The sequence below is a fragment of the Setaria viridis genome, chromosome 9, assembly GCF_005286985.2.
Source record: "Setaria viridis chromosome 9, Setaria_viridis_v4.0, whole genome shotgun sequence".
NCBI lineage: Eukaryota > Viridiplantae > Streptophyta > Magnoliopsida > Poales > Poaceae > Setaria > Setaria viridis.
The window spans coordinates 5,561,950-5,581,023 of NC_048271.2; the positions used below are offsets into that span (position 1 = coordinate 5,561,950).

The 19,074-nt window shown below is 43.9% G+C and overlaps 1 protein-coding gene and 1 long non-coding RNA gene across 35 annotated transcripts; one reads left to right on the top strand and one right to left on the bottom strand.

Annotated features, from left to right (window-relative positions):
* Nucleotides 1–6,731: 6,731 nt before the first annotated feature.
* LOC117838300 (uncharacterized) lies at nt 6,732–15,768 on the top strand. Of its 34 annotated transcripts, none has more exons than XR_011897029.1 (9): nt 6,736–7,486; nt 7,562–7,742; nt 8,460–8,584; nt 9,371–11,319; nt 11,401–11,717; nt 11,833–11,943; nt 12,061–12,354; nt 12,687–12,801; nt 12,935–15,768. It is a non-coding gene; the product is annotated as an uncharacterized lncRNA (long non-coding RNA). The 34 variants fall into 34 exon arrangements; XR_011897030.1 differs by having other exon boundaries at nt 11,833–11,911; XR_011897031.1 differs by having other exon boundaries at nt 11,833–11,911; nt 12,187–12,354.
* On the bottom strand, nt 8,179–18,022 carry LOC117838299 (myosin-12). The gene is made up of 40 exons (XM_034718270.2): nt 17,703–18,022; nt 17,475–17,603; nt 16,895–17,038; nt 16,635–16,780; nt 16,377–16,533; nt 16,219–16,277; nt 15,964–16,123; nt 15,719–15,868; nt 15,491–15,627; nt 15,267–15,413; nt 14,967–15,068; nt 14,785–14,842; nt 14,598–14,699; nt 14,468–14,505; nt 14,111–14,237; nt 13,864–14,034; nt 13,656–13,787; nt 13,460–13,566; nt 13,273–13,333; nt 12,993–13,170; nt 12,694–12,899; nt 12,502–12,621; nt 12,324–12,422; nt 12,017–12,232; nt 11,786–11,925; nt 11,595–11,699; nt 11,372–11,486; nt 11,220–11,279; nt 11,056–11,121; nt 10,755–10,925; nt 10,489–10,644; nt 9,980–10,186; nt 9,753–9,899; nt 9,593–9,663; nt 9,394–9,493; nt 9,237–9,293; nt 9,104–9,160; nt 8,940–9,020; nt 8,695–8,777; nt 8,179–8,589 (listed from the first exon to the last, which is right to left on the bottom strand). Exons 1-40 carry the CDS (start codon nt 17,703–17,705, stop codon nt 8,463–8,465), a joined length of 4,692 nt encoding a protein of 1,563 aa, XP_034574161.1. The 5' UTR covers nt 17,706–18,022; the 3' UTR covers nt 8,179–8,462.
* Nucleotides 18,023–19,074: the final 1,052 nt, after the last annotated feature.

A 19,074-nucleotide genomic window follows, 5' to 3' on the forward strand; every position in this document is an offset into this window, starting at 1 on the left:
CGACTTAATTGCTCCTTTTAATAATTAAAAAGTAGCTTCCAGCTGCGTGCCCGTCGCCAGTTTTAAGCGCATTTTTTACGATAAATTCCAAGTGCGATCTTAACTGTTTTTGCTTTTTCAACATGCACGCAAGTATTTACAATTTATTTTGAGGGTCGCATTTTATTGGTGCCATTATCCTGCCTCCCAATGTCTCTCCTTGCATAACAATGCTTCCATTCTAGTTAACCTTTTTTCGCGAAGGTAGGTGGAGGTCAACATGGATATGTCCTAGTTCCCATGTTCTCCTTGTTATACATTAAAAAGTATTTATTTTATAGTATGTTACAAGTTATTGTTATACATTAAAATATTTATTTTATAGTACGTTACAAGTTACGCATGCTTGAGTTATTTATATACAAATTGTTCCCACCGATAAATTAATCTATTAACTATTTTTTAAAATTCCATTTGATGACATGCTTAAAATCATTATATTTGTATTTAAGGAATGTGTTTAAAAGGTTGGATGGTTTAGAACCGTAAATGAATTAAGACAAAGCTGTGGGCGTAATGGGACATCCCACTACTAATCATGGAAACTGTTACCGGATCTACAGATTTGTAAATATTTTGCATACCACCCATCTAGTATTATATCCATCACCTATCTAGACATGGATGCCCTAACCGAACCTATATATTAGCAAATACGATGTGTGCCATTTTTCCCCTGTGTGGCTCTAGCGATTATTTCTATTTAAACTACTTTAGCAGGAAGGGAGAAGCCCTAGGCTGCCTTGGGCCAGCCCACGACTTAATCAGGCCCATGCTCCGTGGATGTGGTCCTCCTCATTTGCAAAGCTTTCTCCAATAAAGCTCCGAACTTTGTTCTTATCTGGAAGCGGCTTCGTTGCTTAACAAAAAAAAATCTCTCTTAGTGCCTTGTCCTCTCGTGGCACCTGGAGCACAGTGCACAGCTAATCGGCTCGTCATGCCCACTTGGATTACCAGGAGCCAAGCGCGCGGTTTGCAAACCCAACCGTACACACATTTCTTTGCCACGAAAACACCAGTATGAGAACAAATAATCGTGTGTCCCAGAAGTATCCCTGACACGGGGGTATTGGTCACACGCGTTTCAGACGACACGCGGACTGACCAGTGGTGGCGATAAGATGCCGAAGCCACCGCTCTTCCTGGTTGTTGGACGTGCGGCCCGCACGTATTAAAAAAACTATTGGACGCATATTATCCCAACTAAAGTTACCTGTTACTGCTATATGTCAAAGCTAAATATAACTATATAGAGAAATCATAGACTAATAAGTGCAGCAACAACGATGTCTATGATAAGTCAGCGGAAAACCAACTTGCAGAGACTACAAAATATAGGTCCCGTTTTCTTCCACTGACTTATTTTTAGCACCCGTCACATTGAATGTTTAGATACTAATTAGGAGTATTAAACGTAGACTATTTACAAAACCCATTACATAAGACGAATCTAAACGGCGAGACGAATCTATTAAGCCTAATTAGTCCATGATTTGACAATGTGTTGCTACAGTAAATATTTGCTAATGATGGATTAATTAGGCTTAATTAGGCTTAATAGATTCGTCTCGCCGTTTAGATTCCACTTATGTAATTGGTTTTGTAAATAGTCTACGTTTACTACTCCTAATTAGTATCTAAACATTCAATGTGACACGTGCTAAAAATAAGACACGGGAAGAAAACGCCCCATAATCTTTTGTTGTTTTAACTTGCTATGGATACATGTTGTGATGCCAGTATAATGAACCAGCCGGACACTGACTCTCCATCTTAAGTTCCAGGATGCATCACTCTAATGAATGAGGCATCCGAAGTATGAATACCCTTTTTCTGCATGCTGTCCATTAACAATCTCAGCATCAATAGAATTTTTCTGAAATCCCCTTACGATCAATCGGGTGCCATTACAGAGGCCATTGTGAGGATCAAGATTACGGAGTAGGATAATAGGATAGTTTTTCTTTATTGTCAGCTCATGTGGAGGTAATCCATTTGGCGTTATTGAATTTGAGAAAATCTAAAGGATAATTATTCCACGAGTCATCCTCTACGGTATCAAAACTGTAGTACAACTATTTATTTCCTAGGAACCTATCAATCATAAGTGTGTTCAGCACATCCACGTGCTCATTCCTAGTGGAAAGGATAGCACGCTCACGCATGTAAAATGTTGATCTACAATTATCAGAAATGTTCAGGAATCGTATCAATAAAGATGTCTTCCGAAGGACTGTCAATCAGAATGTCATCAGGCAATAGCACATATGTCGGATTTAGTAGCCCAGCAGTCCACCATGGGGCTACCGAAGAGTAATACCCTACGTCTTATATTTTGGTGGATTGTATTGCATGTATTGTTCACGGAGAGTTGATGTCCGATGGGTTGCCCTCAGGAGGTGCCCTTAGCCGCCTTATACATGCTGATGACCTAGGGTTACAAGTCGGTTTGAATCTAATCTATCCTGAGTCGGATTACAATATGTATCCCGCAATATCTGGACTGATTTGAATCGTCCGGCCTCCTTGACTTGCGTTCTAAGTATCTTTATGTCCTTGACCCGCACGTTCTGGTCGGGTGGGCCCACTTATCAGGGCTGGCCAGTATCTTGGTCGGTGGGGACCCATGGGGTACCCATATCCCTCAGCCCCCGAGCGATGTGTAGGCGAACAGTAACTTGAGGTCATCACAACGAAGCTTGGAATGTGGTCGGCTGAAGCTGCGATGCGTCATGGTGACGGAGAGGCTGCGCAATGCTAAAAAAAAAGAAAATCCGAGCGAACGCGAAGCCATACGCGCAGAGCGAAGTCGAGTGCCAAGTTAATGGATGTCGGACATTCGGCAGGTCGAAGCAAAGGACAAGGAGGACGTCGCAAGACGCACCCCATAGGAGTAGCCCTCGAGGACTGGCGGAGCCACAGAGGCGCGCCGACCTGAAGTAGACACCCAGCCCCTAAGTACGAGGACTAGTAGAGTCACGGAGGAACGCCAATCTGAAATAGGCGCCCAGCCCCAAAGGACTGGCAGAGCCTCAGAGGCATGCCGCCTTGATCTAGGCACCCAGCCTCCGAGGATTGGCGGAGCCACAGAGGCGCGCCGACCTGAAGTAGGTGCCCAGCCCCCGACTATGAGGACTGGCAGAGCCACGGAGACACGCCAACCTGAAATAGACGCCCAGCCCCCGAGGACTGGCAGAGCCTCAGAGGCGCACCGACCTGAGGTAGACGCCCAACCCCCGAGGACAAGGGCTGGCAGAGCCACGGAGGCACGCTGACCTGAAATAGGCGCTCAGCCCTCGAGGACGAGGACTGGCAGAGCCGTAGAGGCACGCCGTTGAAAGCATAACGGAAAACCCGCGGGCTCTATCCGGCGCATGCACCGTAATAACGGAAAACCTGCAGATTTTGTTACTAGGGTTACGCCATCACATCCTTCAAAATCCAAGGGAAGCAGATCTGTTTTCATTTCCATCCGCCACACTTGCGTTGCCACCGCCACAGTCCACAGAGCACATTGCCGCCGCGCCCATGAACCCTAGGCCGTACCGCCATGATTTCCAATCTGCTCGCGCGCACTTTGCTGCCGCCGCCTGAGCCGTTGCACCGCCATATGCACATCAAGACCCTTGCGGCTATTAGATCCAAATCGCAAGGAGTAGAAACCGAGGAAATGACCCTTGCGTGACAACATGAAGTTCAGTTAGTTCGTACCAGTCAATGGTGATGCATCTGTTTGTGCATCCCTGTCCATGCCTTCCTTTGGAGGACGCGTTGGAGGTTCAAGCTGTCCATTGTTTGAGTGTGTGCCCGCTTTCTTGCAATGATAATTATCCCTTCTCTTTGCATTCCGCTGTACCTTTTTCTCCACCGTCATATTTGCATATCATTCTCTAGCTTTCTATCGCTTCCATTCGGCCTCATCATTATCATCAGCTTGGTTCAAAAGAAAAAAAAATGGAAGAGGTAACATTGTGATCTATAAAATACATTGTTTAGGTTTACATTGGACCAACAATGTTGTACCAGGCCCAGCTCTCTTAACACCACGATGAGAACCATTGGTGCGTGCGTTCGTGACATTTCCAAGCGTAATTCGACGATCCATGTGAACAGATGCGACAACCAAAACCACCAGTTTGGGGAGATGGCGATCATATGACGTTTGTGGACCTATTGATTGGATCATACACAAAACCATCTACGTAAGATCACATAAGAACCGTCTAATGATGCATGCAGTTTGGCTACCATGTGGCACTTGTCATTAGATGGTGGCCTGACCGAGGATGTAGAAGAGAGCTACCATGTGGTACTTGTCATTAGATGGTGGCCTGACCGAGGATGTAGAAGAGAGACATCGGAGGATGTAGAGGAGAGACATTGGTGATGCATGTAGATCATGTAGGCGCGCAGTACCAAGAAAAACATAAACGCTTGTTTGTGAAAGAAAACACAACGAATGAATGGAGTGGCGGCAACAAATGATCAGTGTTTACCAAGGCTGATTTGAGTTCCTGCAAGGGCGACGTAGAGCATAATCAATCAGTACACAAGTATTTTGAAAAGAAGGCACACCAGTCCCATCCATATATATACTCCAGTACACAAGGAAAGTAATAATCAATCAACAACATGATCTTGAGAGACACTCACAGCATGGCACACAAGGAAAGTAACAGCCAATCAACAACATGATTTTGGGGACCGGTTTGGCGGCCTGGTGGGTGGGTACACGGTACCCGGGGCGTGCGGGGTGAATTTTTTTTTTGGCAGTTTGGCGGAATCATTTTCTATCTATCGATTTTTGCATTCGGAGGCTCTTTCGTCACACCCCCAATTCTAGCCGGTGGACCCTCCGTGAGGGTAGGGGATTTACATCTAGGTGAAATTTGTTTTCAATTCTCTCCTCTTTACAACGGGGTATATTATATTGCTGATCGGTAGCTAATTCAACGATACGACGCCCGTAGATCGTGTTTGTTTTGAATTAAATTTTGTTGGAACTAATCAAGACATTATTTTGAACGGGGAGTTTCCTCCTAAATCATGTTGCAACTGAACTGCAGGGTTTCTTTTATAATTTATGGGATTTGTTACAAAACTTCAGGGGAATAGATGGTTCTTTCTCCTTCCCATCTAACCGTTCTGGACCATTGGTAGGTGTTTTGTTATAAACATGAGTAGTTTAGTAATTGCATTTTATACCATTGTAGGCTGGTGCGAGCTGCTGGCTTTAGGCGGTGGTTTGCCGCTGTAGGCTGCAGCTTTGGATAACAAGATAAGGACGTCGGTACGGTGGCCCCGGCCGCGACACGGTTTACTAATTCCGGCGCCGCCCAGAGCGTTCTCCGCGACTCGCCCGTGTCTGGTTTTCGCCTGCGCCGGTGGCTTCCTGATCCCTCTTCGTCTCTCGATCATCCTCCGGCCGCAGCAAATATCTCGGCGGCCGACGGTGACGGGCGCTCGTTTTCTTCGCCCGCGCCGGTGGCTTCCTGATGGATGACGCGGTTTCCAGCTCCTGGCGCGGCACGGCTTGGCACGAGCGCACGACCAAGTCGGCGAAAATATCCGGCCAGAATTTTCTTTTAATTTTTTTTGGAGAAACACACTCACACAGCGGTCCCGTTTCAAGCGTCAACGTTCCTCCACAGGGGTCCAGCCCCACGAGGGCACAGTGTCTGTCCTGTACATGGAGATTCACGTGCCGCGCACGAGTCATGGAGGAAAATGAAATGTCCTGTAGTTCCATGAAGAAGTGCTAATTGATGACCGAAGGCACAGCAAGCGAGAGAGGCCTAGAACAAGGCCAGTGCTGCACCCTGACGATCTAGTGTTCTGTACTTCTATCTAGGAAATGGAAGAGAGCATCTGGTTGGCTCTAGATTCTCCAATGACATGGTGCTGCAGATCATTGAAGTGCAAATTGCAATACTAGTATTTGAAATGGAGAAAACAAGCATACAAGAGTTTCAGACAATGTATACTCCCTCCTCCATCCTAAAATAAGTATTCATTTAGTTTTCAAATTTTATCCTACAAAAAGTGTTCTTTTAGCTCGTCGGCCTGTTCGCTTCAGCTTATTCAGCCGGCTTATCAGCCACCAAACAGTGTTTTCCTCTCACAACAAATCAGCTGTTTCAGCTTTTCAGCTGGCTTATAAGCTGAAGCGAACATGGAGAAGTGTGCGCATTAAATCAAATGATCAATTAATGTTATTTTTCTGGTTCTAATGCACGCATTTGTTTAGGATTCAGAAAACCAAAACAGACAACACAACTTAATTAGGGGTAATGTGCCAGAAATTTTCGAAATAAACATTTATCTTGGGATGAGGTAATACATAACTATGCATGTTCTGAGAAACGGACGGTCAGCATGAATTCTGAAACTCTAGACTCTAAACGGGTCCATCCCTTCATGATCCATCCTTAGAGGGTGATTGGTAGCACTCCACTCCAGAAAAAACAGCTTCACTCTACCAATTCCACGAAATTTCTTACCAAATACGTCCAGCTCCACCAACTCCAGCTCCAGAAAAAAAAGGTGAAGTTGAGGGGGCTAGATCCACGTTTAACACTGATTTCAAACCTTCTCGTAGAGTCGTGGGTAATTACCCACCATGCCACTAATTATACAGATACCGGTTCGCCAAACAAAACAAAAACACTCTCCATCGCCCTACCCTTCTTCTCCGTTGTTTTTTCCCCACCGTCGTCGGGTAGCGCCTCGGCCGTCGCCTCCAGCCGACCGATCTGGCCCCGCCACCCCTAGCTACCACAGCCACACCACCCTTAGCCTAGCCGAGCCGCGCTGCCTCCACCTGCCTCGGCCGCCACGACTGCACCGCCACCTCCTGCCAGGCCTCGTCGCCCCCAGCCTGGCCGGGTGCCGTCGTCTCCACACGCCACCATGCCCCCCGCGGTAGCGCCTTGGCCTGCGGGATGACACCCCCCCTTGCACCATGGCTGTGCGCATCATGGAATGCGGGGCCACCTCCCTGCGCCATGGCCGCGCTGGGGCTGCAGGCTGCTAGGCCGCGGGTCGCGCCGCCGCTGCACGCTGCGCTAGGCTGCGCCGCCACCGCTAGTCGGGACACAGCGCTGAGCCCCGTCGCTGTGCCGGCGGCTGCTGCCACCCCATGCAGTTGGATGCCCTGCACCAGTCCGCGACGGAGTAGTGGCGTGGAGCGGTGAAGTTGGTGGATGTTGGTAAAGGAGAGGATGAGATAGATAAAAGGAGACTGACACGCGGCCATTTTTAAGGGTATAATAGACCTTTCAAAATAAGATCTCTTGTTTTTTGAAGTGCTTCTTACCAAACATGTGAACAATTCTAATATTTTTCTGGAATTGGTGGAGTGGAGCTGAGGTGAAGTGGAGTTGGTGGAGTGGAGTAAAAAAATTGTGGTGGAGAACACCCTCCTAATCACGACGGCCTGCACACCCAGGTCCGTTCCCAGCTTCAACGTCAAGGTGGCGGCCAGTCCGCATCTCAATTTCACGGCCAACTCTCGCTATCGCAGAACCAAAACCAAATCACGCGCGCCGCTACCCCCCGCTCTGTTTTCTCTGAGATGCGGAGTTGCCCATTCGCCGGGTCCAACTCCAGGAGAAGAAAGAGGGAAGCAGATGGGATCGTGGGACGGACTTGGAAGGGATCAAGGGAGCGCTGCGCGGGGGTTTCAGGCCCTCTTCATCCGTCAGGTAACACGGCCCTTCCACCTGGCTGGAGCCATTTTGTTCGGCAAGATTGGGGATGGTTTGGAAGCCTTGGAATGCAGAGAAGGGATGATGTCTCGTGCTGTTATTGTAGAAAACGGTTAAGAGACCTGAATCATTTTGGCTGATAATCTGATATAGTGATAATGTGAGATGTGTTCCGCGGAGTTAGTTTCCACGGAAAATTATAATTATGCAGACACGAAAGTACAATGGTTTGCTTATTGTACCTGTATACAGTATACTCCGGATCCTGCCTGGATGCTGGAAGAGATTAAAAGATGTTGAAGCTAATGCAGTTGGTTCGTTACAAGTAGGATAGTACTTACTCTGATGCTCATTACTCAACCATCACATGCGCAGCATTGCATTGATGGTTAGCTCACCAAGAAGATCAGGAATATGTTTGCGTTGAATGTGGTTGGGTACAAATATATATGTTTCCATTTATACACTTCCTCAAATAATTACAATGTCTGTTCCAAACAATCAAAACAATGGAAAGAACTGTATCAGGATATCCTATATTTCTCTTTCTTTTTTCCTGAACAAAAATCCTATATTTCTCTTTCCTGTAAACATTCCCACCCAAAAATTTTAAAGGGAAGAAAAAATTGCAACTCAATCTGTGCACTCCTATAAAAGAATCTTCAGTCCTTAGCAACTTTACAAATAGCTGTACCGGTATGTCTTTGTTTGTAGAAATTAGTCCGTATGCTGCTGCAGAAGGAAGTGAAACTGCGAGTTCTGCCTCAGTAGTGGCGGTGGCTCCACATCTGAAGGGTCGATGTCAAGCATCAGTCGTGCTATATCATCCAAGGATATAGGTATGCTGCATTTTAGTACGTTTTAGGCGTTAGATCAGTGGTTACTGTTCTGGTTTCAGTTAGGAAATCAACTGCATATTCACATCTTAGTACTGAACTACCGATTATACCTCGAGTCGTCATCTAGCAAGAAAGAACTATTTGGAGTAGTTATCGAGTCATCTGTCGTCATCGTTCTCATCTTTCCAATAACCTGAAATAACGTTTGCTCTTGTTAAGATGTTCTCTTTTGCAACACACAGATGTATTTCGCGCTTGTCCTCGAAAAAAAAAGTACTTCACACTTCCAGGGAGGGGAATGCACTTAGAATTGCATACACGTCAAACAATGTGAAGTTAGCAGATATGCACTTACCTCTTGGGATAGACCTTGTGCACCATATTTGTCATCCCAGAACATTGTTGCTATGCGATATATTTGAGTTATGCTCAGAACCTGTGGAAAACATGCAAATTTTTCATACTCTACAGCTCGCAAAAAAATCCAAGTGTTTATAAGATTTCTTCTTTACAACTTACAGGGCAAAGCTCATTCATGATTTCCTCCAGGTTTTTGTGTGACTTCTGATGCAGAACCTGTAACATGAATTCATTTAATGAGTAGACAGATGAAACTAGTATGTCTGGGAAAGCTGCATGTTTTCAGGCATACCAGGAAACCAACTGCCTGCCTAATGTGTTGCAGTTCATCCCAAGATGCCCCTGCATACTGCAATACAGCGATACATTTCAATTTAGAGGGCTCTTGCTGATTACAGCTATTGTCTTACTTTTTCTCTATTACAGAAAAAAAAAGGAGGGATCTTCACCTCTTCAGTTGTTCTAGAGCACCACTGCTCCAGTTCCTGTAAGCCAGCCTTTAAGAACTCCCCATTGCTAAAAGAGCAGCATTCCCGACGAAGTAGCAAACTAAACAAAAACAAAAAGGTAGAGGCATGGTACAGTCCAGAATCAACCATGTAAATTCAGTCAAGAATAGTTAAGAAATGGTACAGTATATAGTAATACCTGTTGAAGAGTTGCACATTCAAATATGCATATACTTGACTAAATGTTTTCTTGATTATCATTGGAGGTACCTACATACAAAATTAAAATTGAATTCAGTAATTCATTTCTGTAGTTCCTTAACTGTAAGGTAGCTGAAAAATATTAAGATTGGACTCACATGGTTATTTTTCATTATTTCCAGTGTATGATCCAGGCACTTAACAATGCTTTGCCAATGTACACTTGATGCCTGTCTTGATAGTGCATTAGAGTGTATACTTTTTAGTGATCCCCGAGATGGTCTCATGCGATTAGCTCTTGGAGCCTGTGAAGATCAGCAACAGCAATAGTTAGAGAATTGTATTGCCTCATATCCTGGTAACGGAAATGACTTCTTTGTGGTACCTGTATGCACAGAGTCAAGAATGGACTTATTTCCTTCTTCAGGTTATCTCTGATTGTCCCATATATCTTCTCAACATATGCTGTTAACTGTTGCTTGAACCGAATTGCTGGATATTTTGCCTCTACCATTGATGCAGTGTCAGGCCTTCCTACCATTCCACTGTATCCACTAGTTACACCTAATCCTGACGATGATATCCGGGCACTCTGAAATGAAAATGTTGGAATGTAAGCTCATGTTTACAATGTAAAGATCACTCCTTGGTACTAAATGAAAGTTGACCACTGAAATCTTGATGTCCCAGAAAAAAAATCGATAGGAGAAATCACATTATATCTTCAAAGGAGAATTAGGGTTTGAACTATGGCTTTAATTTATAACAACATTGTGCTCTACCAGTCTTACCGCTGCATTAGCCTATATTGGGAGCCCTGGGTCAAACTCAATGTTTCAACTTCAGATAAGAACCTTTATTCATGCAGAACAGAAGTCTGGATGAAGAACTTACCTGCACCATTCTACTGAACAGGCTGCCTGTTGCAGTCCGGCTGTGATTCGATCCTTTTCTTAATGAACTGCTAGCTTTGAGGGTATTTTGTAATAAGCAGAGGAGAGTTGATGTTGTCGACAACCAATAAGCTAGCTCTCCAGAACTTTCAGCACCCTGTAAATTAAATTCCGGTGATGAGTTTCTCAACAACTTGCTTGCCAACATTTGTAGTTCCTACACCATGGAAAAGGGAAAATGGTCTGCATGTTTATGGTATCAACAACCTCAACTGATGACCTAATTGTTTGGATGATTCGATCAAATATATTAGTCTTCTCTGCTTCAAATGAATGCCAGTGTAGGAGTGATTTGTAGACAATGCATGCGGCAGCTGGTTTTTTGTCATCAAATCTCCTGTCTCCTACCAGACTTTTAATCAGGGCATCATGATTTTCCTGTGTAAGTGTGAAGGAAATACAATTTGTGAGAAATCAGTCTTCAGTATGCTCATTGTGTGTGTCTTTGATACACAGAACTTTGTTCACCACATTAGTACTATATAAAACAATAAAACAGTGAACATACTTGCTGCCGATCCGTCAGTGATTTTTGTTTGCTTAGATTCTTTACAGGAGGAACAGCCACCTGCTCCTGCATGTCGAGCATAAGTTCCCATATTAATAAGATATCTGACTCAGATTATGCAATATCTTATAATATGTTTGCCAGGTAAAACTTATAGCACATACATTGGCTATTTTAACTTCTTCAAGCTGGTGTCTGTTATCAATTTCCTTGTGAACGAGGTTCTGACAGAAAATTCAGTGCAATTCTTTTAGTTATCAAATGGTAAATATTCCAAACCATTGTTTTCCCAAAAATTTTCTTCAAGGAAATTTACCTCCATTACGGATGTTTGATTCATTTCAGGAGTGACTATGGCCTGAACAGCAAGCACAGAATTACTGCGGAGCAACTGGATCTCTGACTCCAAAATGGCAATCTTGCTTTCCAGTCTAAACAGACAATTTCTTTTACTTGTGAGCCTTTATCATAGGATATGAACACAGTCCAGAAAGAAAAGAAAAAATGCGAATGCGAGGTATGCATATTGAGGAAGATACCTTTCTATCTGTTTTGATTTATCCTCATCTGCTGATGCAACAACCAAAGATTGTTGTCGTAGAACTTGGTTTTCAGATTCCATACTGGATAAACTTGTTTCAAGCCTGCAGCAAATAGTAGAGGTAGTGTATGGGTAGGGCTTGTAATCTTAACAAGTTAATTTGACCAAAGCAGAAAAAATCATTAATACCTTTCAATCATCTCTTGAAGTTGATTAACCTTGGATTCTCGTTCTAGTGTCTCCTGTGACAATTCATCAGATCGTTTTTGCAACTCAAGAAGCTTCTCTTCAAGATCTTCAGCCTTCTGTTTAAATGTACTTACTTCATCCTGGATCCAAACGTGGATGTGAGAATTTCTCTAAAGGGTTAAATTATATTATGTCTGAATAAAAATGTGGAATTTATTGGGGGTTGATTACCTCAAGTTCTTTATTTTTACTTGTCAACTGCTCAACTTCTGCAGTATCCACAACTGGCACTTCTACTATCTTTGGTGGTGCCTGTTCAATTGCTAACTTCGCGGCTTCTTTCTCCTTCAATATTGCTGCATGGGCTTCCTCAATCTTTTCTTGCATTTCTTGCAATGCAGATTGCAACTTTCCAATTTCTTGGCCCTTGGCTTCTTCAAGGTCAGTCTACCAGCAAGACAAAGTTAATAAACTCATTTGGGACCAAGTAGCATACTAAAGCACTACAGAAACTGCCATATTGATCCAGGTGAATTACCCTCAAACGCTTCTCAACATCTAACCGCCATGTAAGTTCTTCTACTCTCTTTTCAAGCTTGTCTTTAGCTTCTTTGAGTGCACCAGTCTCTCTCGCTTCCTGTTTAGATAGCTATGCTTACTTTACATGCATTAATAAGGAATGATGTATTATGTTTCACATGTGAAGTTAGACAAACCATTCTCAGTTTCCGAAGTTCCTTTCTTGCAATACGTGCCCTCCACAAGCACTGAAGAATCAACGAAGCTCTCTTTTGCTGCTTATAAGCAACATAAGCTTTGTGTTGGCGCCATCGAGTCTGTGATTCATAAAGCAGTTACTTATGGTTTCTTATGAAAACTAACTACAAATCATCTGTTACAGCGCGAACCTGGATAATTATGGAAGCCTTGGTCTCTCTTCGGAACCTGTGTTCATTGCGAGCTGCCATTGCTCGTAATCCTGTCTGTATTACTATAGCTGATTCATATACTTGAAGGTACGCTTTTCTGGCAGAATGGGTACGTGCATGCTTTTGTATCCTAATTGAAGCAGCATCTCTTCTCATATACTCAAAAAGCTTTCTAGCTAGTCTTGCTGCAGGATTTGATTACATTATACGTCAGTTTCAGGTACGACCAGTTTTACTGACCTTAAAGACACAAAGTGCTCCGAGCAGTGAAGAAATACCTCTCCAGAACTTCTGAGATTTAATTGAGGCTTTTCGTAAGTTGACGAATTCCTTTCGCATAAGATGTGTCTTTATACGCCTCTGGATTAGTCGCGCAGCATTTGCCAATACTTCTGCTCTTCGAGCATCCAGCTCTGCCATCTGACCAGCTCTTAAGAATACCTTTGTTTTCCCTATCTGATATAAACAAAGGTCACATGTGAGATTAGGTCTTGCGAAAAAAGTTTATGCTGTATAAGATTGTTTTATCTCCTGTATTCACCCATTGACATAGGCTACCTGATATCCTTTCAAACCCATTCTATCACATATGGCTGCACAAGCGGCCTTCTCATCAGAGCTGCAAAAGCATTGAGCTCACTTTAATCGTTCAGAAAAATCAGAATATATTTTACTGGCATATTTCACTTAGAGCTTCACCCCTATTTATATCACCTACTTAAATCCCAAGCTAGAGCATTCATACCTGTCCACAAGCTCTGGTGCAAGCATTCCAAACCGATCAATGAACTCATCAAATGTCCTCTTTGTTGGATAGCCAGCACAGCTGATCCGGATTGCTTCCAGAACACCCTGTACCATGACCATGTGCAAATGTTGAACCAATTGAGTTGTAGAACTTGAAATAATGGAACATAGTAGAACAAATTCCACATACATACCCCACATCTCAATTGATTCAAGACGTTGAAGTTCTCAAAGATGCCTGGTTTCAGTACAGTATTAGGCTTCACACATCTAATGTAGTGAGGTTCTGTTGTACTCAGTGTTTCCATGAGGGATTGCAGTTGTTGCTGCATATATCATGGCTAAAAGGGTTACTGGCCATTCAAAAGCCAAACATAGAGATCTCGTTCCAATATGACACACCTTAAAGCGAGTACCGATTGAAGAGAATTTGGACTGTTTAGAAGTCTCCTCAGGTAATGGAGGAAAGAGATTTGCAACAAAATGGCACCTTGAAGAATTTAGTAGAGCTTGATGTTCAGCTACCACATAGTCTTTGTTCTTATCTAGGAACTGATCTGCTTGATATGTGACCTATTAATTGAACAGCTTGTTAAAACTCAATGCTGGTAGATCTTATAATTCATATCTTAACTGAATGGTTGCTTACATCTCCTGCATAGTGGTTGATTGTAAAGGCGGTGCGAGCAAGTTTGGGCTTGCTGAAGCGCTTATGTGCCTTGTATGTTTGGTACATCTTCTGGGCAAATGTTTCATGTGTGGACTTTGGAAACATGCTGCATGAAAGACATATGTCATATCCTTATATTTTCCTTCGAATTGCACGCCATGGAATTTTTTTTCTAGCAGGGAAACTATCCTATGTTAATATTTAGTGACAACAAAAATATATTGAAGAATGTTTTAGAGGTATATCAGTTTGCGCATGAAGATACATAGATAGTTTCTCAAATTAATCTTCTCTAAATTCCATTAAAAACAACTCCTTAGGGTCCACAAATCATACCATGCCTCATCCAGGAGAGCAATTATTCCTCCAGGTTTCTGCATGCAATGTTCGAGCGTTATTGATCAGCTAATATTTGACTCTTCTGTAAAAGGAGTACATATACTACTGATATGCTCCCAGAAATTACCTTCTCAAGCAGGTCCAGCACATCCTGATTGTCTACAAATTCAACATAGCTCCAGTCTATTTCTTCCCTTGTGTATTCCTCTTGCTCCATCTTAAACACATGCTGCAATAGGAACTCGTGTTAGATATATCCATAGACATTAGGTATTCATTAATTATTCTCTTAGTATCTTCAAATCTTGTCTAACCTGATTGAAGTGCTGCTGCAACTTCTCGTTTGTCAAATTGATGCATAGTTGCTCGAAACTGTCACATGTGCAGAATTTGAATCGTGTTTCAGCTTTTCAGGTACCAAAAAATAGTATAAAGCTAAAAATGCGAAGTCATACTTGCAGTAAGACCAGACAGTTCTAAACTGCTAACGGCAAACCTGTTAATCTTGAAGCTCTCGAATCCATAGATATCAAGCACGCCTATTATATCGGTCGCATCTGGATCCTGACCAATAGAGTTATTGATCTTGTCTACAATCCTGTCAATTAAAATAAGAACCCAATTGTTTAGATGGCCTCCAGTACTAGTGGTGCTGGTACAAGTCTGAAGTGGTAACTCAACATTCAGACTGCATCTTTCAGTCTGTAGTCTTTACATATAGCTGACAGCTAACACTAGTAGCACTCATGTTTTTCTTCTTTTTACGCATTTATGAACATGATGTCTTCATTCTTACCAGTCAAACAGTCTTGAGTATACCGTCTTTGCTAAAGCATCACGACTTAGTGCAGCAGAATCTGGATCAAGGGGTTTCGTGATATTTCCATCAGGTGTTACAATAACTCGCTGGCAAAGGGAATCTTCAAGGGCCTTCTCGTTACACCTGAAGACAAGTTTATGCTTTAGATAGCAGAAAGATGCAGATCATCCAAAAGAACTTTTGAAAGATACTGGACTTACATTAGCAGTTCTGCAACTGTTTTCAAGTGATGGACTGATTTATCGTCTCTCAACTTGGATGAGTCAATTTCCTTTCCTTTGGAGAATTCAATATTTCCTAGGTGAAGGATTGCAGCTACTACTCTGAAGATTGCATCCTTGAGCAGTGCAGAAGATGAATTAGTTCTCGCGTCAGCAATGTATTTGCTATTCTATGCAATTCTTCTTCTAATGTGGAGTACGGAATACCTGTTCCTCTTGATCAATGCCAACGATATCCATAGCATTTCTGGTTTCAATGTATTCTCTTGCATCATCCACATTTGCTACTTCGTAGCAGTTTGTTTGGTTCAAGTAATGGAATGATCTTGGGTCTCCTACCTTGAACCTTTTTACATCCTGAAATAAGTTGATCATTCTAAAGAAGTTGGTTTTTGGTCACTTTAACCAAGAAGAAACTAGAGGCTGTACTTTTTGTTCTTCTTGACAATTACCTCAGGGGGCGCGTTACAAAGCATGTAAAAGCAATGGTAGTTCCTCTCAGGATCAGAGACCTGACATACTCGCGATCGTTCGAGGAGATATGTGCGAACAGCAGCCCCAGATATCTTCCCATACTTGTCGAATTGGATTTCAACAAACTTACCGAAGCGACTGAAAAAATTGACACGTTTAAGTTATGCTATAAAAAAATCCAAAATGTAGTATATTGTCAAAGTGCAGTTGCAGTTACTGATTCAAGAGTCCACCTTGAGTTATTGTTCTTCACTGTCTTTGCGTTACCAAATGCTTCTAGTACTGGGTTAGACTATATATGCGCATAGTACAAGAATAACGGGAGTTAGCGCGGACGCTGAGATCAAAGAGGAGGAAAAATGTGAAAGAAAAATGACCAGTTTTTTCCTACCTCTAGAACCTGTTGCTCAACAGTACGCCCCTCCGTGCCGGACCTTCCTCCCATGAATGCAAGATACCTCATGAGCATCTTCGTCGTCTCCGTCTTACCAGCACCACTCTCGCCACTCACCAAGATGGACTGGCTCCCGTGATCATTGATCAGCGCCCTGAAATTTTTGCCAACAACAAGGAAGAACGCCGATCAAAGTTCAGAGGCAATGAAGCGTCTACAGAGATTCTGATTGCAATAACAACAGAACACACAGACCTGTAACAGGCGTCTGCAATGGCGAAGAGATGGGGGCTGAGCTCCCCAAAGGTGGCGCCCTTGTACTGCTCCATCATGTGCACGTCATACAGATGAGGCAGCCTCTGGAAAGGGTTCACCGCAATCAAGATGTTCCCGGTGTACGTCTGCCATGCCAACATTGTTAGCTAGCTGAAAGCCTGGAACTAACACAGTTCTGCTAGCTGTTCTGGACAGGAAGAAAACTGAGGCGGAGGTCTCTGGACGGCAGGGGTACTCACGTATATCTCGTTGAGACCGTACCGGCAGGAGAGGTTGTGCAGGACCCCTGGCTCGTGGAGGTACGCCAGCTTCGTCATGTCGTCCACTCCCGAAGGCGGCGCTTCCGTGTCCTTGGGGTATATGCTACCAAGGCTTGCCACAACCTGAAACCAATTGCTCCAATCTTAGAACGTACTACATGTTAAGCTGTGGAAATCAATCACAACGAGCATCGACGTCATCTCGCAGTAACAGGTCCAACCAGGCAATTCGACAAATCGTTGTCAGGCATCCGAGTTTGCCTTGATAAACTAAAGTTTGCCTTCAATAGTTCAATTCTGAACATTTTGCGTCATTCTCGATGAGTTCCGCGACTATTCGACGCCCTTTTTTCTGCTCGTGAGTCCATGCGATTCGCACCGAACAGTTTCAAATCTCACAGGCTCTAGCTCAACTCATTTGATCTCGACCACACAGTGCACGCGCAGTGCGCGCGTGAATTTTCAAGGACTGCTGCTGCAGCGGCGGCGGCTACCCCGGTTGGATTGGTGAAAGAGAAACAAACCGAGAGTTGAATGAATGAGGCATCGGAGAACGCACCGTTTTGCCATTGGTGGTGGCGATGGTGGCGTCGCGGCCTTTGATCTCGGTGACGACGCCGTCGACCCAGGCCTCGCCGGGGTCCTCCAACCACACGTGCGAGCCGACGATGATGTTCACCGGCGTCCCCTGCGTGATCAAGCAACAAGTAAGGAACATATTGCTACTCCAAGCACACACACCGTACCATCTTTCCAGCAAGGTGGAATAAAGACAAGAAAAACTGACCATCTGGTCGCCGATCCCCGGCTGCCGGCGAATTCGATCAGCTCGTCGTCGTCGTCGGCCGACGGCAGGAACGGCTCATGGGAGCTCGCGATCACTCGATCGGAGCTGCGAGCGAGCGAGCGAGCGAGCGATAGAGGAGGTTATCGATCAGCGGGTGGCTGGCTGCGAGCTGATGCGCACGCGAACAGGTGGAAAGGGGGCGGCGCGGGGCGGTCCGCGGCCTGGTGGAGCAACGGAAAGCGTAGGGAGGAAGGAATATACAAGCTGGTGACCTGGTGTGCGGGGGGAGGCAGGGCGATGCGGAGTGGGGTGGCGGTCGCCGGGTGTGAGCTGGTTCGGCTCTCCCTTTTGCTGGGAGAGGGAAAAAAAAAGAGGGCGGAATCGCTATGGCCACTCGAGCGCCGCCCCCACGGAGCACGTGCTGTTGGAGCAAAATGACACCCGGCATGTTCTCCAGAAAGAACAAAATACATTTTTATTTATTTTTTATTATGGCCAATCTCATTATTAGGGCAAAAATGTCAATAGCCTGAGCTTACGGTTTTTTTTTTTTGAGACCAATAGCCTGAGCTTACGTGACGGTGAACTCATTGTAGATCGGTTGTTTAGGCCTTTAGGGCTCATCATCATACTAGGGGGTGTTTGGATACACCATTCTAAATTTGAGTACCTGTTTGGATACTAATTAATAGTATTAAATATAGTCTAATTATAAAACTAATTGCACAGATGGAGTCTAATTCGCGAGACGAATCTATTGAGCCTAATTAGTCCATGATTTGACAATGTGATGCTACAGTAACCATTTGCTAATGCTAGATGAATTAGGCTTAATAGATTCATCTCGCGAATTAGTATAGGGGTTATGTAGTTAGTTTTATAATTAGCTTATATTTAGTCCTCCTAATTAGCGTTCGAACATCCGATATGATCCTCCTAAAGTTTAGCATCTCGTATAAAAACCCCTTACAGTTTAGACTTGCTTAACCCCTTACAGTTTAGACTTGCTTGCAGTCTTGCAGAAGGCAGGAAATGTGACTGGTGAAGCGACATAAATAGGCTCAAGCCTCGAAATTTGGAAAAAAAATTTGTTTCATAACCCAACAGGAAGAAAAAGCTGCTGCTAAGGCTAATCCCAGTGGGGATTTCATAGAGGTTTCATGCACATTAAATATAGTGACACATCAGCATATGTGATGACATGGCATGATAGTTATGAAGTGAGAGAGGGAAGGAGTTTCATCAGGATGAAACTGTGTATACACTGTTTCCAAGACTATGAAACTTGCATTGGGGGCTATAGAGTTTCATTTCATCTAACCATATCCAATCACATACCTCACAATTAAATGTCATGGTCATCCTATGAAAT

What these genes read in the sequence shown, in the direction of transcription:
- LOC117838299 (XM_034718270.2), bottom strand. An exon ending in GCTCTCCTGGATGAGGCATG is followed by an intron (nt 14,238 to 14,467) that starts GTATGATTTGTG and finishes TCTTTCATGCAG; the next exon opens with CATGTTTCCAAAGTCCACAC. An exon ending in AAATAATGAAAAATAACCAT is followed by an intron (nt 9,664 to 9,752) that starts GTGAGTCCAATC and finishes TTTTGTATGTAG; the next exon opens with GTACCTCCAATGATAATCAA.